Source organism: Diprion similis, chromosome 10, assembly GCF_021155765.1.
Source record: "Diprion similis isolate iyDipSimi1 chromosome 10, iyDipSimi1.1, whole genome shotgun sequence".
Taxonomy (NCBI): Eukaryota; Metazoa; Arthropoda; class Insecta; order Hymenoptera; family Diprionidae; genus Diprion; species Diprion similis.
The window spans coordinates 17,878,222-17,903,400 of NC_060114.1; the positions used below are offsets into that span (position 1 = coordinate 17,878,222).

General features: G+C 39.5%; 3 protein-coding genes across 9 annotated transcripts; 2 read left to right on the plus strand and 1 right to left on the minus strand.

Annotated features, from left to right (window-relative positions):
* The first annotated feature begins 3,463 nt into the window (after positions 1-3,463).
* On the plus strand, positions 3,464-6,349 carry LOC124411767 (probable cysteine--tRNA ligase, mitochondrial). The gene is made up of 8 exons (XM_046891163.1): positions 3,464-4,102; positions 4,356-4,651; positions 4,797-4,998; positions 5,081-5,343; positions 5,435-5,571; positions 5,669-5,791; positions 5,883-6,146; positions 6,219-6,349. Exons 1-8 carry the CDS (start codon positions 3,843-3,845, stop codon positions 6,267-6,269), a joined length of 1,596 nt encoding a protein of 531 aa, XP_046747119.1. The 5' UTR covers positions 3,464-3,842; the 3' UTR covers positions 6,270-6,349.
* Positions 6,350-7,662: 1,313 nt separating this feature from the next.
* Positions 7,663-10,708, plus strand: LOC124411766 (kelch-like protein 22). Of its 2 annotated transcripts, XM_046891162.1 has the most exons (9): positions 7,663-7,755; positions 7,786-8,027; positions 8,109-8,185; positions 8,366-8,615; positions 8,735-8,924; positions 9,034-9,142; positions 9,227-9,348; positions 9,460-9,696; positions 10,096-10,708. In XM_046891162.1, exons 2-9 carry the CDS (start codon positions 7,851-7,853, stop codon positions 10,434-10,436), a joined length of 1,503 nt encoding a protein of 500 aa, XP_046747118.1. In that variant the 5' UTR covers positions 7,663-7,755; positions 7,786-7,850; the 3' UTR covers positions 10,437-10,708. The 2 variants fall into 2 exon arrangements, with proteins under 2 accessions (XP_046747118.1, XP_046747117.1); XM_046891161.1 differs by having other exon boundaries at positions 8,109-8,615.
* A 1,518-nt stretch (positions 10,709-12,226) lies between these two features.
* Positions 12,227-25,011, minus strand: LOC124411764 (cAMP-regulated phosphoprotein 21). Of its 6 annotated transcripts, none has more exons than XM_046891155.1 (15): positions 24,753-25,011; positions 18,524-18,705; positions 18,225-18,335; positions 17,813-18,065; positions 17,456-17,726; positions 16,883-17,347; positions 16,186-16,795; positions 15,908-16,074; positions 14,854-15,782; positions 14,259-14,444; positions 13,920-14,097; positions 13,653-13,855; positions 13,372-13,545; positions 13,093-13,246; positions 12,227-12,936 (listed from the first exon to the last, which is right to left on the minus strand). In XM_046891155.1, exons 4-15 carry the CDS (start codon positions 18,044-18,046, stop codon positions 12,764-12,766), a joined length of 3,744 nt encoding a protein of 1,247 aa, XP_046747111.1. In that variant the 5' UTR covers positions 18,047-18,065; positions 18,225-18,335; positions 18,524-18,705; positions 24,753-25,011; the 3' UTR covers positions 12,227-12,763. The 6 variants fall into 6 exon arrangements, with proteins under 6 accessions (XP_046747111.1, XP_046747112.1, XP_046747116.1 ...); XM_046891156.1 differs by lacking the exon at positions 24,753-25,011 and adding an exon at positions 19,375-19,535; XM_046891160.1 differs by lacking the exon at positions 24,753-25,011 and adding an exon at positions 19,366-19,535 and having other exon boundaries at positions 13,920-14,073.
* Positions 25,012-25,179: the final 168 nt, after the last annotated feature.

Here is a 25,179-nt window from a genome sequence, read left to right on the forward strand (position 1 = left end):
AAACTCGATGAATTCTTTATTTCGCGTTTCATCTATTTAATTATTTTTATTTTTCGTTTGCAACGAATGCATTGCTGTAATACAAACATTAACAGCTATTACCATGTAACTTTATATATTTGTGTAATGCGATCGTTGAATTTTTTTTCCAAATCATCGCATTTGTTTGTGAAATAGTTAGTTTTCCATGGCTAGAACGGATATATCCAACTTCGAAAGCGTTTACGAATCTAAATATAATGTCTTAACGTGTCAGTCGTAATTACAGTATCAAATTCAGTAATACACGATTTGAAAATTCGCAAATCAAGTTAGAAAAAGAGAAATTCAAATTAAAATCGCATTTGTATCTACTCCGTTATCGCGCAGAGTAGATTTGTCTTTCGGAAAATTTCATCTCTAATTTCTTACTCTAATTATCAATGGACACGGAATAATGAACTAAAGTCTACTTTCTCAATCTTCCTAGGATAAATCATGGTATGATGGTCATCAATATACCTACCACTGTACCGATGATCTTTTCGAATCATAAAAATTTTGCAGGATCTAAAAACGAGTAACAATAAATTATATGAAAAATTCTTGTGCGCCACGACGGGAGGTTGCTTTTCCATCTTCCATAAATAGACATAGGTACTTGAATCAGATTTTATATCGTGAAAAGATTAGGCTAAACGCTTGTTATTATTATCAAAACATATATTTTAATGCCTAGTTTTGCTAAGTTGAAGTAATAATATGACAAAGAGCTGGTCGTTTGAGACGTTGTGCAGTATTTGGTAATGGAGCAGTTTTAAGATCAATGCCATGCGACCAAAGCTAGAACTGGGAATTGAGCGAAAAAAAATACAGAAAAAAATGAAAAAAAAAATAAAATCTGGATTAAAAATTATAATTATCGCGAGTAAAAATTTCTTTTTGCCAACAAAACACGTTTGCCGCAATGAAGTTATTCTATTTAATAATTATTCCTATATTAATTCTAATCATTCGTTATTTCTTCAGATTGTTTGCTTTTACACACGTGTTTGAAATATTGAGTAGAGAGAGAGAGAGAGAGAGAGAGAGAGAGAGAGAGAGAGAGAGAAAAAAATCACTTGAAAGCAGCGATAAAAAAAAAAAAAAAAAAAAAAAAAAAAAAAAAAAAAAAAACACCCTGTAATTTTACGTACACATATACTATTTATATAAAGCATCTCTGCCTCTTACCTATCGCATTAAACTATTAGTGAATGACGCTAGCCCCTGGTTTGAAAGTTTAACCTGAAGGTCGTAGAAGGAATATTTCTTAAATTTTTGGAATTAAATTAAAAAACGATACACGGGGTGAAGAAATAATAACGAAAAGAAAGAATCGTAAACGGTTCGTAAATTAATTTTTTCAAATGTTATGCTTATTACCGCGTTTGCAAAGCGTCGTAAAGTGTATGAATAATCATACGTATTGTTATTGGCTTCAAATTAACAACGCACACAGTTTTTCGCACACTATTTTAAACATATGCAGCTTTCGTGGGACAGTTTCTCTGACTTTTGAAACGGAAAATTGCCTCTGCAGTTTGAAACGTTATTTATTACAATCGTGGGACCGTAAATTGCAGAGAAAATTTTCCTGCCTAGAACGTGCGACGTCATTTCTAACGTATATGTTTAAATCAAGTTTACTATCCCCTTAAACAACATGGAATATCATTCCACTTTTCATAACTTATCGTTTTCTCTTTGTAACAAGAAAGAAATGTGAAATATCGGTAAAATCGTAACTGATAAGAAACCAATTAATTGACACCGTCTCTGGCCTTGAGCCGGCTAATATTATTGTTCAAGCGACTTGATGGAACAAAAAAATTGATTTGATTTCTGAATGGAATATAGAGGTAATCGTTGTGTCAATAGGTATGTACGTATACGTATAAGCAGCACGTAGAAATGTCTACATAACTGTGAATTTTGCTACCACGTAACTGTTGCCTATATAAAAATTAAACCTCTAAACTATATTGATATGAATTACGATGTAAACTACATAATACCAACTATTTTCAAACGTCATATACCTATATCTATTATAAAGTATAAAAACTTGGAGTCCTGATCGTTCTGAATATACTGACGACATAATACTATTTTTTCTTTTCTTTAAATAGAATCCACGCTTAGGTAAGTATAAATAGTCTTTTCGCACAGAATACAAACATCTTAGATAAAATACCAGATCATTTCAATATAAAAAATTCAAATTGTTCGCACATCTAATGAATTGATCGATGATGTAAACGAAAAATTATAATGAACGAAATGAAAATAATTAAAAGAAAAAAGAAATCCTTTGTAGCAAATGTTATCTAATGCTTTGTTACAAAAAAAAAAGACAAAACCGTTGGGTCAAAATGAATTTACCCAGTAGTTGCGTCACTAAGTTTATTTTAGCGTTTACTACTTTCCAAATATAAACAATAAGTGGATTCAACTCGGTGTATGCGCGGGAAGATTCAAACTGCGGTTCAAATTTGACCTTGCACATACGTCATTTGCGAAAATAGTATAGTTTTCGAAATCTACACCGAGATGCAGAAATAAAAGAAAATTTCTTTACCGACATCCTTGAATATTAGGTATTCAGCTTCAGTCACGTTCAAGGGAAACTTGTACAGTGACTGGTGTATTATGTTTCCACCACGGTCTTACATACAGGTCTGGGGACTCGTCGAAATTTGTATGGTGGGGGAAGTACGCTTACGCTGTATTTTTTATTTTTCAGCGCTACCGCTAGTTGGCACTGATGGTAAAGTAATGTTCGCAAACATAACCTCAAATTTCTCAAACAATAAGTGGTGTGCGATGACGAAGTGATAATGGCACACGATATTCTTAAAAATATATAACGATGTACGATTTATGCGATTTTCACTATTTTTACGTACATTTGGACCACATCATTTGCAAAGTTTGAGAAATTTGAGGTCATGTTTGCGTACATTACTTTACTATTAGTGTCAACTAGCGGTAGCGCCGAAAAACAAAAACTGCAGCGTAAGCGTACTTCCCCCACCACTAGAGTCTCCAGGCCTGTATGTAAGACCGTGGTTTCCACACAGGTGCCTCTTTTGGATACCTGTGACAATACCAATTGTCACCAGTAGGGGCGCTACTAAAGTTAAACGTAACCTTAAAAAAAAACACAACCAACTGTCACCGGTAGAGGCGCTACTACTGTTAAACACGACCGTAGTGTATACCTATATAGATCAGTGCTCTAACACAATTAGAAAAGACCATGGTCAATGGTGTAAGGAAACAAGGTGTGTTCTTGCGCATACACTGCCTCTTCAGCCATTGAGGATTTGCCCGCACATGACGTCATTTATGTTTAACTATGGTTGTCGTGACGTCAGTACGGGCTATCACGTGACTTTGCTACTGCGCATCTCCGTTTAGAGCACACCTTGTTTCCTTACACCGTGGAAAAGACCGTGAACTAGAGTCTCTACAAACATAACCTTTGAGAAAAATATTTAAGCGTAACCGAACATACAATTTTGTCATATGGACTGGCACACATGTGAATAGAAATGCAACAAATGTGCCCGCTGAATAATTCTGCGGAAATTGTATTCAAAACAATAAAATCATAATCCTTTCCTCATCGTCAAAGTTTTATTTATAACGTACTGATCGAGCATTGTGGAATACCGGCACTCGTCCAACCATCGCATAAATTAGAATCCAACCCATAAAAATACATTATTGAGAAGAATCTACGTGAATATAGTATCGTGATATGAAATATAGGCGTAAATGGACTTGAATAACCAATTGTGTATTTCAATTTAGAAATAATGAAATTACTACGCTCTTCGTTGGTTGCTACATTCTGTAGAAATAGACAACTGCATGTATCGGCATGGAAAAATCAAGATGAGAAACGGAACATGGGTGAAAGCACGTGGATTGAGCCGACAGGATTTGACACGGGAATAGTAGTCTACAATCCTATACTAAAACGTAAAGTTCCATTTATTACAAGAAATGAAGGATACGCCAGTTGGTATATGTGCGGACCAACGGTTTACGACTCTGCACACATTGGTCATGCTTGGTAAACAAATTATTCTGCTTTGCTCACTTACATCGACTCTTATGGAGTTTTAAGAAATTTTTGATGATAGAAGTTTTCAAATTGACTATTTGTTATTAATAACAGTTATTTTCAGATCTAGTTTCTGTTAATGTATGTAACGTGTAAAAAATTCAGAGACATAGAATTTCCTATTGTCAAATTCAAAAGCAGTTTCTTTGTCAATTCAATTTCTTTTGTTCTAAAATCATGGCATACCGTCAATTTCTTACAGTTCCTACGTTAAGCTGGACATCATCCGTCGAATATTAGTAGAATATTTTGACATCAACTTGATAACAGTGATGGGCATAACAGATATTGATGACAAGATAATAAAGAAGTCTGAGGAGAGTAAGCGGGACTGGAAGGATCTAACAAGGTTCTATGAGAAAGAATTTTTTTCCGACATGGCAGCGCTAAATGTTCAACAACCGTATCTGTGCTGTCGTGTGTCAGAACACATGCCTCAAATATTGCAATTTATATTTCAAATAGTAAAAAATAGCGGGGCCTACGTCACCGATGAAGGTACGACCCGTGCGAAATTCCGACTGATGAAAAAACTACCACTTTGTAATATATGGTAAATAATACAGGGAAGCATCAACGGTTGTTATCACAAATTGAGAGACTATCTTCTAGTATCATGCAGATGTGTTGAATTTTGAACCAGGTTCAGTCTATTTCGATACCAGTAAATATCAGGCGTACGGAAAACTAGGCGTTAAGGAAACAACCGCACCTTGTACCCAGGGAAAAAAAAATGGCCAGGATTTCGCCCTTTGGAAGGCTGCCAAGCCTGGCGAACCGTTCTGGGAAAGTCCTTGGGGTCCCGGCAGACCCGGATGGCATATAGAGTGCAGTGTACTGGCCAGGTAATATTTACAAGAGAATCGAAAGTGTGTATTTCATTGCCATTTCCAACGCCGCATTCAAGTTTTTCTTATAAATCTTTAGTGAGAAATTTGGAAAGGCTTTGGATATCCATAGTGGAGGTATTGACTTGGCATTTCCTCATCACGAGAATGAGGAAGCTCAATCATGTCAGCATCACGGAGTATCACAGTGGGTTAATTATTGGCTACACACGGGACACCTTCATATGAATAGTATGAAAATGTCCAAAAGTTTAGGGAACAGTATCAGCATCGCCGAATTACTTGACAAATTCACTGCCGATCAGTTCAGGCTCTTTTGCTTGACCTCACATTACAAAAGAGGTAGTCTTCATTGTTAGTTATTAGTTATTAGTTATTTTTTGTATCAATGAAACCCAATTCATTCCCAATGATTTCTTTATGTTCTTACCAGGAGTGGAATACACGGATGATCTGATGGCGGCGTCTGTTACAATACTGAAGAAGGTTGAGTGTTTCTTAGATGACTGCAATAACTATGTGAACGGAACTTTACCAGAGGGAAATGTGGACGAAGTTGCAATATTGCAAGTAAGATTAGTTCTTGAATTTTTCTTTGTTTCAAAAGTGAAACAGACTAAAAAGCATAAATAAGATGAAGATTTAAAAATATTTCAAACGACTTCAGGGCTTGGCGCAATCGAAATCGGTAATTCAATCGGCCTTAGCAGATGATTTCAATACTCCAAAGGTGATACGCGAAATCACAAATTTGGTTGCTCTTGGGAATAAGATGTTACATTCACCTGAGGTAAGTAAGGTCTAGTTTTGCCATTGTTATACTCTGTACTGATTTTTAATTTATTACATTACCGAATAACATAATGCATACATCATTTCAGGAAGAAGGAACAGTTCGAAGTCCCGCTGTTATTGCTGCTCTCGCGAATTATGTAACATCAACATTGAAGTCTTTCGGGTTGGAAACAAATACGAAGAATACGCAGAAGAGTAGTATACAAATGGCGGACGTTATAGATAATCTTGTAAATTTGAGAAGAGATGTTAGAAATTTCGCGCTGGAAGTTAAGTTAAAGGATAAGAGATTACTAGAAGCATGCGACGAGGCAAGGAAAAATTTATCCCTTCACGGAGTTCAAATAAAGGTGAGAATTGCAATTCGAATGAATAGCACATAACTCCGAGCACGGTAATATCAACTTTATGCTTGTTTTCAGGATTATGGGAATACATGTACGTGGAGTTTTGGAGGAGCTAAGAAAACATGAATCTAAAAATAGCACCATCATTTTCCTTTGCTATTGAAACAATGTTATCCGTTAGGCTACCAGTAAAATAATTGTACAAAGTATTGCACAGCATAGTGATTTTAATGAATTATTCTTTGAAATTGATGATCACCTTCTCTTTTTAACACAATGCGTCGAAACGAGACAATATTCGATTTTCTAAAATTGCTTGCATCTGAACAAAGGCGCGTTCCAACGATCGCCTACGACGTTGGTCAGTGAAATTTTCCCATGTGTCGATTTAAAACGTACATATGCACCAATCATGCGTAAAATGTATCTAAAAAATATTGGAAAATGCATTTTTAGATCTGAAATAATTTATTTCTGATTGAAAATTCACACCGTAAAAAACCGTCAGGCAATAATTTAATGACATTTTCCGGATGTTGGGGATTCCCGGAAACAGTATCTGGTCAAATCGGTATCCTACCATAGTAATACCGCTAAGCAATTTAAACAGGCTCGAACGGCTAAAGTGACGCCCGCACGCACATTTCTGAAATGCAAACCGAAGCCAAAAAGGAAAAGATTACTTTATTCCTAGGGGAAAATCGTGTAAATATTAATAAAAGTAGATACTTCAAAAATTTATATTCCGGAAAAATTTCGAGACTTCAGAGAAACCGAAACGCGCGTCAACTACCATATCGATCTATTAACGTTGAAGGAGAGGAACTCCCCGAGTTCAAGAGGATTTTCCATCCAAATTCTCATTACTTTTATTCCTTTGTTGTTTATTTTGCGTTGACAGTCGTTCAATGGACGCAACATGATTTGAAAAATATTTAAAACAATAAAACTACCGCGATCCCAAGCCATGTCTGATCAGGTTCGTTTATATCTAACGGCGAAGTGTGATGGAATTGCCGAAAATTGGCGCATTCAGAGCGATTTAGATAAGTCTCGCAATAAATTTGGTGAAATTTCAAGGTTCTTACTGCCATGCTTCTAATTATGATATTATTCGCCATCAATTATTGTTGCTTACTAATCTTAGCGATAATTAATTATAGGTAGGAAGCGGGATGATGATTATCGAGAGAAGATTTTGATTAACAATAAACGAGATACTTAATTGAATAGATGCACGATACAAACCGTATCGCAAGAGAACGGTTAGACAACTGAGGTTTGATGATACCCAAATATGATTTTACGATAGTGATGAAATAGACAGCTGATCTTGAGGTAGATATTTGAGATGCAAACATTTCGCGCGAGTGTGAGTGCATGTGTGAGGTGTGAGGGGGGATTGAAATGAGACTGGAATGAGCGCGATACGATACTTTATACAAGCGGAAGCGTGATTCGAAACAAGCAAAGCTTTCATCAGCCAGCAGAGTGGAGGGGGCAACAGAGTTTTGATACGCACATAGGAATAACGACTGATGGGTTGAAACTGTTGATTCAAACAGTTTGGCGTTCAATGCTAAAGATCTAATCACGGTTAGTGTCTTGATCAGTGCAGAGGGTTCTTATACTCTTTGGACCGGTGCTCCGTGGATAAAAAGTTCAATCACATGTACCGGTAGGTGTGACATTCTAGAAATTTTGAATATGGAAACAACGAAGGAGCGGGTGACCTTGATTCTTGGGGAAGAGCGTATAGAAGCGTATCGTGATGATTTATCGTCGAAGAGCGATTACTTCGCGTCTCTCTTCTCGCCAAATTTTTGCGACACTCTAAGCTCTGAGCACCGCATCAATTATGAAATCAATGTAAAAACATTGCGGGTAAGTCGAATCAATAAGGTAACGGAAATTTCCTTGTTTGCTGATGTAACCTCGTCTTATCGGATCGTTTCTTTTCTGCAGACATTCGTCAGTTGGGCTTCCGAATGCGCTAATTCCACTTTCGCCTACATTCGCCGCGTCAAACCCAGTCTTTCAAGGTACGCCTCGCAATTCTCCAGCTTGGATGACGTTTCGGAGTTGCTCGAATTGGGCGTTTTGTTCGCCGCCGAGGAGTTCATTAAAGATCTGACGAACGTAATTGCTTACCGTCGTCTCGATCCCGAAAAATCCATCCAGCTCTGGCGATTGGCTAAGGAGTTAAATCTCTTGATCCTCAGAGATCTCGCCAAAGCCGCGTGCCTGGAACACCTCTCTGAGGGTCCGCATTGTTCCGCTTACCTTGAACTTTCCGAAGAAGAGTTTTTAGATCTGGTAGGAAGCACCTGCAACCAATCGTCCCTTGAATTTCTTCTCAAAATAACTTCACAGTGGCTTGAGCGCAATGTTCCATCTGGCGAGACCGACAGATTCAAATTACATTTTCCATTCATGTTATTGGAGAAAGATGCTCAGGACAAATATTGCAGGGTACGGATAATTTTATTGTCAGTTGCAACCTGCACGTGCGTTGCTAGATGATTGAGTATTTGACATTGAATTTTTTTCTTTTTTGTATTCTTGTTATCAATATTTTTCGTATTTTACAGGAAGAAATCAACAAGCTACGATTGAAGAGCTATGCACAATGTGTTGTGGGACACAAAGTGACTGGAGAAAATCAGCAACAAGCTTTTATTTATTGTTGGGATGGAAGCAAATTTTTCGAACTTGCTGAAATACCTAATTTTTCCAATGTTTCGAACAAGGATATCGCAGGCAGACAGGCCGTGGGGCGAGGTAAGCCTCGGGTCTTAACACAGAGTCAATTTCAAATAGTTCCAGCTTAGCGAATTGGTCTTGGGTGAAAACCGTGACATGATATTAATTTGTTGTGTTAAAATTGTAGGATATGACATCTACATTGTTGGTGGAGAGTACGGAATAGGTACAGGATCGTTTGAAACGGCAATTTGGCGCTACTCTACGATTACAAAGACCTGGTACTACGTCACCAGGTGCTTATGTCCCCTTGATAGTTCTAAGCCAAATTTGTAATTATGAGAGAAGCATCTTAAGTGACTGTTCTGTGTTGTTTCAAGTTTGCCGCAACCACGGCGACACATGGCAGTAGCATTTTTTAACGACAGGCTCTATGTGATGGGTGGTGTAGGACGTCACCGTCTTAAACTATCGACTGTTGATGTGTACAACGTTCAACAAGGTCAGAGAGTTTCACTGTTGGATGAAAGAAAATTTATAAAGAACTGAAGATACGTTTATTGCCAAATTAAAAATTCTTTGACAAAATTTTATTGCTCAATTTGCTCAATAGATAGATGGAGCAAGGCGGCGGATGTTCCTGAGGAATTCACCAGCGTACCTATGACGGTCCAATACAAAGATAAACTGATGATCTACAAATCGGCACTTTACACATACGATCCAAAAAGAAATTACTGGCAAACAACCCATTGTGACTATGAGGGTTTTTGTAACTCGTTTTCACTTGCAACCAGACCGATGTCTATTCAGTACATTACGTACTGTAACGACTCAGTCTACGTTATTGGTGAGTAGCAGTTTTAAAGCCAAAAATTATAAACTACTTACTGCTAGGGAGGGGGTGACGTAGGGTGGAGAATTAGGAGGGTACAGACTAATGGCGACCAGCAGTGGCAACAAGAAATGGGACCTGATGTGGTTTTGACCTTTCACGCAGTATTGATCTGGTACTCAGAAATTCAGGAATGATAATCGTTTTATACAATGAGGATAGGTCTCTTTTCTCATAGTACTATTCGCAGTAGTTATAGAGTTGATTTCAGTGTCTGTTTGAAAAAAAAAATGAAAAAACGAAATCCGGGTATTTCATTCTTTGTCTAACCATTTTATTTTGTCATTTAAGTTTCATATAAATCCAATCATTTGAGCTGCTTACCGCTGTTTTAATCAACGTATTTTATTACAGATTGCCACGAGCCAAAGTATGCCAAAGTCTGGATTAAAGGAGATCTTTCAAATTACCCTGCAACTCTGTTTTCGTCATGTGCATATGCGTTTAGCAATGTGGTTACCAATGGGCCGTATTTAGTCGGTTTTTCACAGAGGGATGATGTAGTCTACGTAGAAACAATGACGCTTACGAGGGATAGATCAACAGCAATGCGATTGGTATACAGGCAAGATGGAACCGGAATACGGGACTTGTGCGTTGATTCTCCGATAGGCTGTTTCAATATAATAAATCCATACAAATTGAATGAACAATTTTTAATCGACACCGATGTCGTCAAGAAAACAAGACGGTAGTAAGGCGTCTGCGTCTAATTCTCAGTATTTTTTTTTTTACTTTTGTAAGAAAATTTAAGATCTACATGACATCATAATGATCGTAATCGATACCGTATTAGTCAAAATATCGTTAAGCTTACATGATAATTGAGAAATATATTTGTAAATGATTTGTATATAGATGATGGTTTGAATACTAATATGGAATTAATAACAATAATAGCTTACGGATTTAAAATTCCTTACAAACTGCATCCTGTTTAAATATCAATAAACGACTTATGATAGAATATGAGAAAAAAATTAATTTAATTTTAGCAACATATTACAAATCAAAATTGTCTCAGTTTTATAATTAGCTATATACATGTATAGACGTGCTCTATTGTATTACTAGACATACATACATATAGGTATAGAAAATCGTAATTGTAGATAGTTGAACTGAGTAATTATTTCTATTGGTACAATAGCAATTTTTTGAGTTTTTATTTATTTATTATTTTTTTTTAATTTTTATTTTGCGTTACATTAATTATCGATTATTCTATCTAACACAGTTTTGCTTTTTTTCGCTAAAACTAAATTCACACTTTGGATTATTCAAAATTAACATTGCACATATCACACATTGTCTTCACTATAGCCTGCAACCAACGAGGATATTACTCAAGATTCTTGTTCCACCCGATTGACATTTTTCAATCGAAAATGCACTATTGAAGTCTCATCAAGAGAAACAAACGAGCCACGAAATTCGAGAAATTACTCAATGAGTAGAAGGATAAAAAAGTCTAAAATTATTTTAACATAACAGTGAATGCTACTGTACCTGAAACGGTAATTTCGCCTGATTAAAAATCTTTGGATAGAGGTTCGTGCGATATTTAGAAAAAAAACCTGAATAACAATAATTTAAAAACATTACACAGATATATATATATATATATATATATATCTGTATAGATTATAATATACATTCACCTATATAAAAAAAATCTCAAATATTCTTAGCGAACGCCCGCGTTTCTTCGCCTACTTTTCTTTGTTCTTTAAAGTACATTAGCAAAATTCGAAAATGATTCGAAGGCAGCGTGTGAAACGTGCAACCGGCAAATTTTTTTATTAAATCTAATTATACACTGACAACGAGACACGACGTAAAGGTATGGTAAACCCGTGCTACTCGAATAATAAACGCTGAATTTATCTTGCTCCAAAAAAATTGTCCAAATAATGGGACGCGCCTGAAGTCGCAGGGTTTTACCTGCTTGTGAAATATTTCCGGATGATATTTGCACGTGTTTTCGGTTGTTTTTTTTTCCCTTGTCTTTCCATTTGTGGACATTTAAAAAAAAAATTTTTTTTTTTTTTATTTATTACTTATTAGGGAAATATGCATGGTAAGTATACTATACATGTATGTATATAATCTCAGCTACGCAATTTTGTAATTAAAATCTTAGATCCATCAGCGCATATTTCGTATTTTTTCCGCACATCTTTCGAATTTCATCACATTATATATCTAACCATCCTTTCGTGCCACAAATGACAACGGCAATAATAATAATAATAATAATAATAACAACAAAAACAATAATAATAATATGCATATGCACGCATTCATGTAAATATAATATATGTATATCTATATACATTGTGTAAACTTGAATGAGAATTAAATAATTTTATGCATTTGTTTTTATACATACATACACATACAATAAAAAATCTAATATTAATAGTAATAATAATAATAATGCGGATATCAGGAATTTTTTTCCATACCTGGTTTTCTTTTTCCGTCAACCTAGAATATATTTTATGCTAGGTTTTCGTTACTTGTTACGGTAAAAGTTTTTTGTATACCTTCTTCCTATATGTATGTATATATAATTCTTTACTTTGTAAAATAACGCTATATCCTTGAACGGTTTTCTTCCTTTCTTCCTTTCTCTGTTCGTACTATGTTGCTATTTTTTATCTGCTCCCTATTTATCAGATAAGTTCTCGTTATTTCGTATGACGTATAACTGAATTTTTTTCACTACGATCGAATCCAGCATTATACGGATGCCTGCTACTCACTTTTACTCATTTTCGTTCAATGAAAATGCAGTCAAGTTCATGGGACTGAAAACGTCAGGGACTTAAAATTGTTCATAGTTTGTAATCAATTATCGTTGTTTTATACCGAGTTTTGTTTTATCGAAAACTAACGTGTACCAGAACAGTTTTTAAAAAATGGAGAGAAAAAAAAAAAACTTTAATGAAACCAAATTCATTGCGACACACCGATTAATAAGCTTACCTATATTTACACATCACGTCGCAGAGCTTTACTACCTGTGCTTTCGCAGCTTTTGGTTTCTATTGTCAACTGAATTTTTCGCTCCTTCGTTCGAAGTGCTTGCGGTGTAGGACGGCGGGCGATATGGTCGGGGACATCCTTGGGCTACAGAAGAGAGCGGAGATGGTGCAGGCGCATACTGGAGCCTGGGATTTCCATGGACACCTGAGAATTGCACCGAGGAAATGCGGGATGTTCAAAGAGTGCGAGGAAATAAGGCACAAACCAGATAAACTTATGTAAATCAGTATGTGACATGCAAATTTCTATTTTGCATGTGTAAAAGTGAAGAACAGTCTTCGAAGTAACTGCGTTGCCTACCTTGAACGATGTGTACGCCCTGGCACAGCGGCAGCTGATATTGAGGTTGTGGATTCCTGTCCCTTCCACCAGCCCCGAATATTTCCTGACCAGCATCGGGTGATCTGCTTGTTCTTCGAAGACTAGACGGCGTCGAGGCCCTTATTCCGCTCACCTGTGAACATCGAACAATGTCATATATCACCCTACCACCCCCTCGGTAGAAATAAAACCTTACAGTAACCGGTTTAGTGTATATTCATGCGTTTTCAGGGCTTTTTCTCTTGTTTCTTAACCCACCGCAGGAATTGCCTGCCGCAACATAACGTTGGGAACGAGGGCTGCACCCATATAGGAAGATGCGGACTGTCCAGCGCTCCCTCCAACTTGATGCCCAAATGCACTACCCGCTATCAACGCTGAGGGTGGATAGCCGTTCGAGTTGACGTACATCAGAGGGGTGACACTAGACATCTGTAAGTACGAATTTAAAGTGGCAGAAAATCGAGGGTATGCCTCATTCTGTGCTACCGAAACTTTTCAAGCCATCCCACCCAGCTGATTTGATGTTATAAAAATACCTGACTGGTCGTAGGCGTGTTCGGCGGTGTTGGAACCCCGTACATCATAGGGGTGGGTTGCATGCTGGCCTGTCCTGGATTATAATAGGTTGGTATAACATGCGTCGTAGGTTGATAGGAAAACTCTGCCTGAGGTGATTGCATTCCAGGAATTACAGACACGGCCGGTATCGTCGGTGCTGGATATCCGCCGACGTAATTGGCTGCAAAAACAGATTCAATCAATTACACGATCGAAATATCGACGAAATTTTAATCATTACTCACGAGCAGTCTGATTTGTCGGCGCAGGCACACCACTAGAGTGATTGTAGGAATAAGCAGCTGCGAATCTCTGGAGGTGCTGCCTTGCGTCGATGGGAGTTGGACCGTTGGAAATGCCCGCTGGTGACGGAGGTACAAAATACATCGCCGGTTGTACCTGTATCAAGTTATTACCACGTAACTGTGATCGGAGAACAGAAGAAAAAGACGAATTATGTGGTAAGAACAAATCAAGTTGTCGATGCGGTTATTTAATTCGATACTTGAAAATTTGGCTACAAAAAATTCCCAAGGCAGAGTAGTTTTTATTTTTTTTTGTATTTGCCGAAGAATTATACTCACTGGAATTTGACTAGTATGTGATTGCCAGCAGGCAGGGGAGCCAGGCTGCGTACGATGCGTGGGATGATTTTGAGTTTGTGGTGAATGCTGGTAAGGTTGTGCAGCGACGGTAATAGGCTGGCTGTCTCCAGCTCCCCTTTGGTCGTATAAATTCATGCCAATGAAGCCCGAGAGTTCAGCAACCTCCTGAAACAGTGTTTCATTGAGCATTGGATTACCACGTTTTGAAATGGGGATGTTTCATGAAATTTTTTTTCAGTTCATATTGCTGTAGTTCAGAGAAAAGTGATAAAGCATCATTTTTCTTTTACCATAATTTGAAATAAAGTTGAAGCAGATACAACAGGCTGAAAAACGGTATCATGTCGTATCACCCATATTAAAATGTATTTATGCATATCGAAAACAGATAAATTCAATTGTATATAACTTTCGTAATTATCATTTTGAACAGAAGTGAAAAAATATTGCCTTATTATTTTCGAAACTCTACTTTGCACACGTATGAAAAGCAGGAGATTCTCTTCCATCAAACTCCTCTACTCGAGGTTTGACAGCGTCGAAGAGTCACTCTGAAATTCTTGGATTTTCTCACCTCGTAAGGCTGCGGAGGAATTCCAGGCTGCATTCCTGGAATTTGATAACTCGCAATCATGGGATTTTGATTGCAGCAGATCATATCTCCGCGTTCGGTTCCCTGCGGGGTTCCATCAACGCGAATTTGTGCCGAAGGCTGGTAAGAGGATATCGTGATAGCTGACGAAGGTCTAGCATGCATCAGATAAACGCCCTGATTGTTCGCCTGCGAACCAGGCGACATGTAGCTCGCACATGGAGTTTGAGGGGGGACTTGTTGCCCATGATTGTAAACGTGTGGGGCATAATTTTTGACTAGAGTGTGTTGCTGCCCTCCATGTTTTTGCTGTTGTTGCTGCGCCCGAGAGACCGGAAGTTGCTGAGAAACCTGCGTGGTCGTTGTATCGAATGGGGGACTCGGTGAGGTCGCGGAGTTGGTGAACATCGCGGCTTGCTGATTGCTGTTCTTTTCATGTCTCGCACGCTTTTTGTGTTGCTCCGGGATTTTTTCAGGAGGGAAACAATTTTTTTCGATTACCGGCCGTTCCTCCTCCTCTTCCGGCTCCTCCTCCTCCTCCTCCGTTTCCCCAGATACTCTTTTCTCACTTCGATCACAATCTGGGGAAATCTTCGGCGGATTTTCAGGATCGAAACGATACACAGAGCCGTCCGAGTTCTTATACGTCAGGTTGGTTCGAGGATCTATTATCACGCTGCCCACCGGCACACTCGCTATGTCGGTAACTGCCCAGATGACGGTCTGCTGCGTGTTTCCGTTAGGACTCGAGGGTACCAACTCTTGACCAGATATTCGCGAATTGCTCCGTCCCGCAGGCATCACTGGTGAAGGCGATGGCGAGGGAGATATCGTTGCGTCGCTTCGCTGACTCTGGGATTTGTAACCACTACTGGACGGACTTAAACGCGAGCAAGTACTCGTTCCTGAATCTGAAACGTTCCCAAGTTACCAGATTACTCGTTTATTCACAAAAATATTCAGTTACTGGTATTTGCGAATGAATGTTCTCAGAAGACGACATTTTAAAATAATATTAATTTAATGGTGAATCCACCTTGTTTAGTAAGTCGAGCTCCAGCACTTCGTGTAGAAGTGATGCTGTTATCCCGAGACAGCATGCCACCTGCAGCATATCCACCGAAGCTGTAAGACTTTGGGACCGAGGGTCGGCGTTGGGATCCATTTTCGTGAAAGGATTCCACCTTCAGGAGCATTGACTGCCTGGTTGACCGAAACAAAATCCCAATCAATTTTTACGAATCTCAATGAAGTTTGGACAATTCAGTATGCAACTTCAGATACCTGCATAATACATTTTTAAAATGTTCTTACCTGTTGCGGTGATCAGAGATCAACGTGTGAGACATCCTGGGTTTAGGCGGCGCGTCTGAACTCTCGGCAGACGACCATGGCCAAGATGCTGCCTCAGTGCTTTCGCCACTGCTGTCTTTGAATATCCTGCGTCTCGCTCTTTCGTACTCTTCCTCTCGTTCTTCAAAGCTTTTACTGCGCCTGCAATAGTCTGCTATGAAACGATCCGGGGACTTGAAGTTAAAACTCTCCTCAAATGAGTTCGAGTCTCTCTTCAATATGCTGCGTTTGGGTTCCTCGTTGAGGACTATATCGTCCCTGATACTCTCCTTGAACCTCGTGTCCGGGATCCTGGTGTTCTTTGTTCTCGTCACAACAACGCAGAGGCCAGTTTGGTCGACGTTGTGCTCCATGCCAAAGTACGCGGCAACGCGATGCACAAGCATCCGGTTGTACGATGACATGTTGGGGAATTTATGACACACTCTTTGTCTGTCTCGAGCAAAATCAACAAGCTCACGTTCGATCCGGAGCAGAACCGTGCGGTCCTTTTGATTCCGATTTAATGTGTCGCCTATAAACTGCTCCAAGTCTATGCCTGTGCTGTCGGTGTATAGCTCTGTGCTGCTGTCTGTAGAACGGTAAGACATTTGATCAGTTTTTGCGTCATAGAAAACGCCAAATCAAAGAATTCCGCGGCCACGAAAACATAACAAACCTCGTGAAATACTGGGTGAAGTTGCATCGAAGCTGCCTTGTGAAGCGTTGCGATGTCGCATTTTGTGCCTAGACCCTGGTCTGCTGACGGAGAGGGTATTGTTGTTGTTGTTATTGTTGTTGTTGCTGCTGCTGCTGTTTCCACACTGATTAGAACATGGAACATTGCAGGTGAATGACAATGATGAGGTAGAGTTGGACTTTGTCTGTTCACTCCTGTTCCTCTCATTGCTGTGCATTTGCTGAGCCAGATTTGTGCTTCTGGGCGAATGTTGCAGTCCGTGGTTCGGTTTTGAGGTCTGCTGCGAATGGGGCAGCGAAGATGTCTGCGAAAGCCCTGGGGAAATGTTTGACCCACAATTACTGTAGTTCCCCACTTCAGTCGGACTCTTGGCGTCTGTTTTGATCTCGTCAACAACAGGCGTGGCGTTCTTTGGCGGAAGTGCTTCTGGGGAGCCAAGTTGCCCTGGAAATAAACGTGCGATTAGGAAACAGATTCTGATCCTTTCTTTATTAGGTCAAGTATAAGCTTCATGTTTCGTTAATATTTGTAAAGAAGAAAAATGGTCGGTACCATTTCGTATAGAGTTTGGACAGGTCTGAGAGACAGGGAGGGAATCCCTCATTTTTTTCTCAACATCGCTTGTCAAGGTTGGTATATTGCTGTCAAGCATCGGTTCATTATTGTTATTAAGTGGTTTCGGCCTGCCAGGACTGGTTGATGAGTTCCTGGCTGTGATTTTCTCTGCGTCCTGCGCAGGGTGCAGACCATTGGGTTCTCTAGGGGGTGAAGTCGACTCTCTCATCGCGTGACTTCTGACTAGGAGCTTTATTTTGGTGTGAGACTGTGGGGTTTAATCATTGTTACAGTTGTTATTTTAATTACCCACAGGTGAAAAGTTTGAGACGATAAGCCTGAAGAATTATCTACCCTGTTTCGCTGATTCTTATGCAGATGATCCGATTTGTCAGAGGCAACGGCGGAAACTGTAGAGGTAGAGCCTGGAGTTGAACTAGAAATGGAGACCGATGGTGAGGACGAAGACGTGGATGTGGGGCAGGATTCGTTGGCGACATTTGTTGTCCCGCCTATCATATTTGGGACTGATTTACTCGACTTTGCACCAACGAGGGGTTCGTGCCTTGAGTATGGAAGGGAGGGCATAATCCCAGGGCATCTAAATCTGTAACATATCGTTGAATCAAAAATTTAGCTGGAAGAGATTGTTCATGCGACAAGACTTTCTAAACAGAAAAAGAAAATCCCAGGTCTCAATTAGTGTAAAGATTTTGGATACTAGATTTTTCGCTGCAGAAAAATGGTGATATGGGAATTTGCTTACCTAAAGTTGTGGAAAAACGTCAGCAGCTTTGGTAGTCGAGATAGTCGAAAGCCAAAGCTGCTAATCCCGCATGAGCTATTAATAAATATCTCCACCGTTGCACGAGTTCACCTGTAGTGAAAGAAATACAATAACAGATTACTGAATCAGGTTAAATAAACTAGATGAAGATGTTTTTTGTTTCGAAGATGAGATATTCTCATTGATAATGAATAATTATTTGCCCTAGTATTGTTTCACACAATGTTACAATGTTTGCAAGAATGCAGGTAGTTTATAAATAAAACAGTTCAACTCACTCTTCATTCTCTGCTCATTTGTTTTTTACTTCGTTATTTAAAAGATGGAATATCGCAGAATGGTAAGTACAGAATCCACAGAGGCAGATGCCCGCTACGGTCGTATAGCTGGCTGGCATGGGTGTCGGAAGACCTCTGGCCAATGGTCCTCGCTAGCACTATTCAGCATTTTTCAAAACGCTCTGAAAGAAAGTTGTTTATTTCAAACTTTTGGCATCTTGTTTTCGAATCGCCATAAATCATTGTAACATGTTGTAACAGCAGTAATTATAGTTGTTGGTAAAGAGGGAAAAAAAGGTAAACAAATGATGGTTAGAACAAATAGAACATTTGCTCAATATCGGAATCTATTTGTTGTACAGTAAATTCGCACATTCCAATACCGTCTCGCGATATAAGATCTAAACATTGGAACAGCGTTATTTATATTCTGCACATACATAATTAAAGACTCAATGATTTGGGAAATTGCAAATCGCACAATGAATACATATCTAAATGCATACTATTTGCAAACCAGGGTTCGGGAAGCGGCGGCGAAGGGAGGGGGGAGAAAAATGGTAAATCAAATGCGATTTTCGGCGCTAATTATTTGCTAGTGAAATAGGCAAACCAGAGTGCATCATGCAAACGAAAATTGAGGCGATAACTAATCTGACAGTTCGATCCTGTCAATGTGTAGTATGTTCATATTTGACACGATGACGCAGAGCCAGTGGAAAAAATTTTAGGTTATGTCACGCAAATACTACGCAGTGATAGTCATTGGAATTTCATTGAAGCTCCTCTCATCGAAAATCTCATCGAGTTTTACCAGTGGCAATTAAATACAAAAGCCTTACGTAGCTTACAAGATCGAAAACACGGTATGATTCGATCGTTCCTGTCACGTCCGCGCATCTAAATGACCACCGGAGGTTCCTCACTCACCCCACCGCATATTAACCCTTCCAAATAGCACGCAGCTCCGTCTTGTTTTTTGCAAAGGACTTGTAGCAAGCGGATTGTTTTTATCGTGAATTTACGACCGCGAGTCGCGTGTATTGGATAGAGTAGCCGCTTGCATTGAAATTTCATCCGAATTCGTACTCAAAATCGCGTCAGAACAGGTTTCGATATAAGTCATTAGGGTTGCAAATCCGATAAGCAGTGCTCTTTCATGATTGTTTTTTTATTCCATGACAGGTTTCATCCCCGCTAGATGGCGGGTAATCCACACGCCTTCAAACCACCGTTTCAAACTCGTCGATTGGGAAAACCAGAAATTCTCGGTATAATCTTACGTCAGTCTACAAATAGAATATCAATCGTCAAAGAAGTTTTTCTCATGTCTTGGAAAACAAAGTACCACGATCTGGCGGCGGCCCGTCGCTACCATGAATGAATCTGTATTTATATTTGCACAAGATTTATTTACACTTGAATAGTCTACACATATCCATAGCGGATATCTGCGGCTACAGAGCGTGACTGCATCCTGCATGCGTATAACGCACCCATATTATACACACCTATAAGCGTGAGGTGTGTGACCAAGATTTTATATATTAATTGCGTAAAGGAGGGGGTATGCAAAACTGGCATACGGTTATGCAAATTGCATTGACAATGTAAATAATAACTTCCTGTACGACGACCGCGCGTCGGCGTAATATATTTCGGGTGATTCGTTCGATAAGTTTGAAAGCAAGGATATATTTTAAGACGTTCTAAAAATAATCTTCACCATCGGTGCGATATCGCTTGTAAATCTATAAATATATACAAAGCTCACCTCTACCTGGTACGCGAGCGTAATGCCGCCGAGCTTAACGAACGTTAGAAACTATGAAAACAATTATTCGGGTAATCGAACGAACTTGAATTACATCATTCCGTTCGCTGTGAATTTTCCATTGTATTATTATATTCTTGTGTAGACCGCGCATTTCAACCCACCGTTCCTTTTGTTACGTGATGTTATACATTTGAATTGAAACGCAACTACACACATCATACGTACACTACAGCTTCTCGAGATTCCCTGGGTATTGATATAATGCACTCTACGTACGAGTTCGCGTTTCTTCCCTAATAATACACCGCAAACATCGCTTAATAACTGAATTACATATGCACGAATGACGCGGTGCGACGCGACGGGGCGCCGCATCGAATCGTACGGGTGTCTCGTATATTATTATGAACACGTTAGGCGTATGCGAAGTATTATACGTAATCGCGGGAGCCGCTGTGTAGCGGATTATTTCGTCGTTGACGACGATGTCGACGGCGGACACCAGCCATCACTGATACCAGGCACACCGGCGTTATACTCCTGCATGTATGAGACCGGCTAGTTGCCACGGATCCGGGGGCTGAGTATAACAGCGTATATCAATGGCCCAAGGTCACGACGACGCCGTTCGACGAAAATCCCACCACTGCGACCAAGCGACAACTATTTTCCGTTTTTCTTCAATGTCGTGTGATTCACCACCACCCCCTATTACGTACACCATATACTAACCTACGTTCGTGGGACTATTGTGTTGGTCATACCCGCAGCCGCGATTATTGATGTTATACGGTATTAGCGAAGGGTGGGATCATTCGCTTTTTCAAAACGACGCTGTGTCATTATTTCGCGAGAAACAAATTAGCTGGACTCGGATTTCAGCTTGAATTTGAAGTACGTTAATTGCTGAAGTGTCCCTAAAACCAAGTACCTCCCTTCGATATCATATTCGAGTGACTTGATATCGGTATAACGGATGCAATTGGTTTAGTAATTTTCAAAACACAAGCGTTTAGCAGAATTCAATAACAATTAGAGTCGCGATGCTTTCTGCACTTTTTTTTCTGACAACTGGTGATGAAATGCACTTATCATTGTATTGATCTCAACAGGTATCGAATCGAGACGGCCATTTTAACTACCATCCGCAATAGGATTAAGAATTTTCAAAGAAGTAATTCAAACGCGTATTCCATTTCGAGAGGAAAGTTTGTTTTGTAGAAGATACAGAGCAATCGATCCATACTTAATCCTGATGGTTTGACTCTTATCATTCAGACTTTAGCTTATACAGCGAGTTCGCGATATTCACGTAATCTTACGAATAAACACGCACATTGAATATAATGTTCACGAGAAATAACATGAGAACGCTTTTATATGCTGGTGCAGTATTTGACGCTAAATGGTAAAACGAAATTCAAGCATAAAATACATCAAAGAGTATTATATGAACGATAACAACGTTCGTCAGTGAAATATATATTTCATCCTGAGAGGCGATTATCGTGTTACCGACGAATATGTCAAATTTGCATAGTACATTAATTATACGTCGCTTACACAGCGAACAGTAGTATTATTCTCATTAGCTATGAGCATTCCAGCCCTGAGGAATACTTTTTTAGGAAGCGATGTAATATAGTATGAGTGAATTTTCAAATATTTTCATATGTTCCACTGATTTTGAGATTTACAGCAGTCGAAATACTTCTAAGTAGAATTCATTGACTTGCCTAATTAACGTTCCATGTCGTCAATCATCGCGAATGCCAAACTTTGTACACAACAGTGCCGGTTTAAAACCGAGTGAATTCTCTCTCTCTTTCTTTCTCCTTCTCTCTTTCTTTCTCTTTCTCCATTCGCACGACGTCTGGTCTTTCGCGACGTCAACGACGGCTAATTTCAGCCTCGGTATCACCTCGAGTTCCACCTGCGGCTCTATGCCGCCGTTGTCCTCGTCATTCCGCGGAGATTGACCCGATGTCTAAGAGGGAATTGATCGAACCGTTCTCGCCTCCTCGGCGCCGATGTTCGCTGTCCAAAACGCAAGTATGGTTCAAGGTGTTTGGAACGTGGTGTCACGTGACCGATTCAAGAGTTTTTACAGGAATTCATCTAATTTCTTGGTAAACTATCGATGCGATTAGAAATGTTTTGTGATATGATCGTTTCGATATTAGGAAGTCCGCTCTGATCAGCTAACACCGATAAATTATCATATTAATTAGTAATCGAGTCATTCGTAGAATATAACCTCAAGGCCTGCCTCGCGGCGAAATAAATAGATAAAAAATCTATGCGACATTTATTCAGTCCGAGCTGACCACAGCTCACTTACCGACGATGGCAAGAACATTTTATGAGAAATTACAAATTGATTTATGTTTTTACGACAGAATAATATCGATTCTCGGAAGAACTCTTGAATCGGTCATGTGACCCGATGATCAAAACACCCTAAGGCATGGTGTAATTAACGGTTATCTTGTATATACGCAATCTATACATGCTTGGATGAACAGACGTGATACAAGGTGTTGCAGAATTTATCTCATGGATGTATGTATGTTTATTAATTCCTTGGGCTTCCGGCTCACTTGTTTCAAGTACAAAACAAAATACGAGTTCGATTCTATATGAATTATGTGACAATGACTCCCAGTCTCCCATGTCGGCTGCATCGACTGTCATTGTCACATAATTCGTATAGAATCGAACTTGCATTTTGAATCGAACCGAAAATAAGTTAGCCAGAAGCCCAAGGCATTGACAAACATTACTGTACACACACTCTGTGAGAATCGGCTGTGGAATGTCGGAGGGTGTTATGTTCAAATTTAAATGCCAGCGAGTTTAAGTTAGCCAATTGCCATCCGACTTGACATAAAGCAAGCGACGCGCGCAGCTGGTAGAACGAGTGTGACCGTGAGTCTTCGGAAAAAGTGAGCAGTGATTTGTCGGTGTTAACTCGTATCTCGTTCGAAAGATCATTACCCAAGTCCCAAGTTTACGTTATGGATACATGCACCTTAAGGCGAAATATACATGAGTGATGATTCATTGATTCAAAAAATGAAAATGTACTTATTTATTTCTCCATACTAACTATAAATTCTATTCTTGAAAGGAATATTAGGAAATGTCAAACTTTGATTGTAACTTTTGTCCCTTTCCCCTCGGTGACCTCGAGGACAATGGAAAATTCAATAACGCATGTGCGCGTTTTGACCCATGTTCAAATATTGCTGCAAAATTGTTTACGTTACAGCAATGTGATCGAAAACAGAAACAATACTGCGTACAGTTCTTACAATTTAAATAATTTTTATAACGCTTTAATTTCAACAAAATCCACGTTCAAACAGTTGGAATATCGAGAAAAAAAACTGTTGAGGGAGATGAAATCAAGGCTGTTGGGAGAATTAATAAAGACTTTTAAAGTGAAAGAAGAACAGAATGACACTGCTCAAATAATAGAGCATACAAAATATAATTTACCAACGATCGTGCAAAGTGTAGATTATTACGAAACCTGCACAGCATCTACTTATACGTAATTATTAGGCTAATTATAAACCTGTCGAAAAGAATACTATACCGTTTATCAAGTATAATATGAACAAAAATTTATTGAGCAGACTAGTATTAGAATTATCTTAATGACTGTTCTGACATTTCTGTTAAACGTACGTTTATACACATTGATACTTCGAACGTAAAAAACGTTGACCGTGAAGTGCAAACAGTTAATTTTGGCTTATAATCATCGAGATTTTTGATTCATGTTTCCGTACCAAGCTTCATATCCTACTGCAAATTTACATGGGATTCTGTTCCAATTTCTTATACAAGGATACATACGTATACACATATCAGTAATACAATTTTCGTATCTGTATATATTCCTACGGTTGAAATTGGAAGATGATCGCTTATAAATTTGCAGTTAGGTGTCCGGATATCCTGAAGTGTTATTGCATCGAACCTTCGGAAATTGAACTAGGTACACAAAGGAAATAGAAATATCTGTGTGTTTTTTTGTGTGCACAGTCGACTTAAAGAGCCCGCGTTAAGATGCGGCGAAAGCCGAAAGAAAAAGGAGGAATGAGAGTACTAGACAGTAAATTTGCCTAAGATAATTTGTGGTCTTTTAATGACGAAGATGAAAGGGAAGCGGAAATGTGAGACAGAAAAGCGTAGGTCAGGGTCGCGCAGGCGCGTCTCCGGCGACCGAAGAACTCTGTAGCATGAGCTTCAATCCGTCCTTTCGATCCGCGGGCATAAACTTTGTCCTAGTTTATGGTTTATGGTACCCGCGTTATTTTGCACCCGCGTTTTGATGCTTCGAACTCGTATACATCGAGAGTTCGAGTCTCAACAGGGGGGGGGGGGGGGGGGGGGGGGTAGTTTTATAATACGCGGAAGTCTCGACTCCCGCGGATTGCTTACTTGGGCCTCATGATCGGCTGAGATCTACGTCACCTTCGCAGTTTTTCGGCGCATCGCAGGTTGCAGTCTTTTCAACGATGAAAAGGGGGGAAGGGACCTGCAGAGGCCTCGGCTCGAAGAACGTGTTGTGTGTGCGCAAAGCGTTATTACGACGGACGAAGGAGGCGTGCTGTACCGCGATCGGAGGATCAGAGAAGATTCGGACGTTACTTCACGCGGGGCAACGCGACGTCCTCCTCGTGCCCGTGTCTTCGTGATACTGCGCGAGGACTGAAGACGAGTCGCATCGAGTTAGTCGCGCCTGCGCACCCTCTGCAGTTTTCACCCCTACCCGCAAGCTCTCTTGAGCGAAAAACGCGGCGACGATGAGGTGCTGCTGGTGCAGCGGTAGCCTGGATACATGCGCTATTACGCTAAATCACCGAAA

Coding starts and splice junctions, on each gene's coding strand:
- LOC124411767 (XM_046891163.1), top strand. CDS start 3,843: ATGAAATTACTACGCTCTTCGTTGGTTGCTACATTCTGTAGAAATAGA. Junction 5,792..5,882: donor AGATGTTACATTCACCTGAG/GTAAGTAAGGTC, acceptor ACATCATTTCAG/GAAGAAGGAACAGTTCGAAG. Junction 6,147..6,218: donor TTCACGGAGTTCAAATAAAG/GTGAGAATTGCA, acceptor GCTTGTTTTCAG/GATTATGGGAATACATGTAC.
- LOC124411766 (XM_046891161.1), top strand. CDS start 7,851: ATGGAAACAACGAAGGAGCGGGTGACCTTGATTCTTGGGGAAGAGCGT. Junction 8,616..8,734: donor CTCAGGACAAATATTGCAGG/GTACGGATAATT, acceptor CGTATTTTACAG/GAAGAAATCAACAAGCTACG. Junction 9,697..10,095: donor CGACTCAGTCTACGTTATTG/GTGAGTAGCAGT, acceptor ATTTTATTACAG/ATTGCCACGAGCCAAAGTAT.
- LOC124411764 (XM_046891158.1), bottom strand. CDS start 18,046: ATGCCCTCCCTTCCATACTCAAGGCACGAACCCCTCGTTGGTGCAAAG. Junction 13,856..13,919: donor GCCGACAAATCAGACTGCTC/GTGAGTAATGAT, acceptor CTGTTTTTGCAG/CCAATTACGTCGGCGGATAT. Junction 13,546..13,652: donor ACACGCCTACGACCAGTCAG/GTATTTTTATAA, acceptor TCGTACTTACAG/ATGTCTAGTGTCACCCCTCT.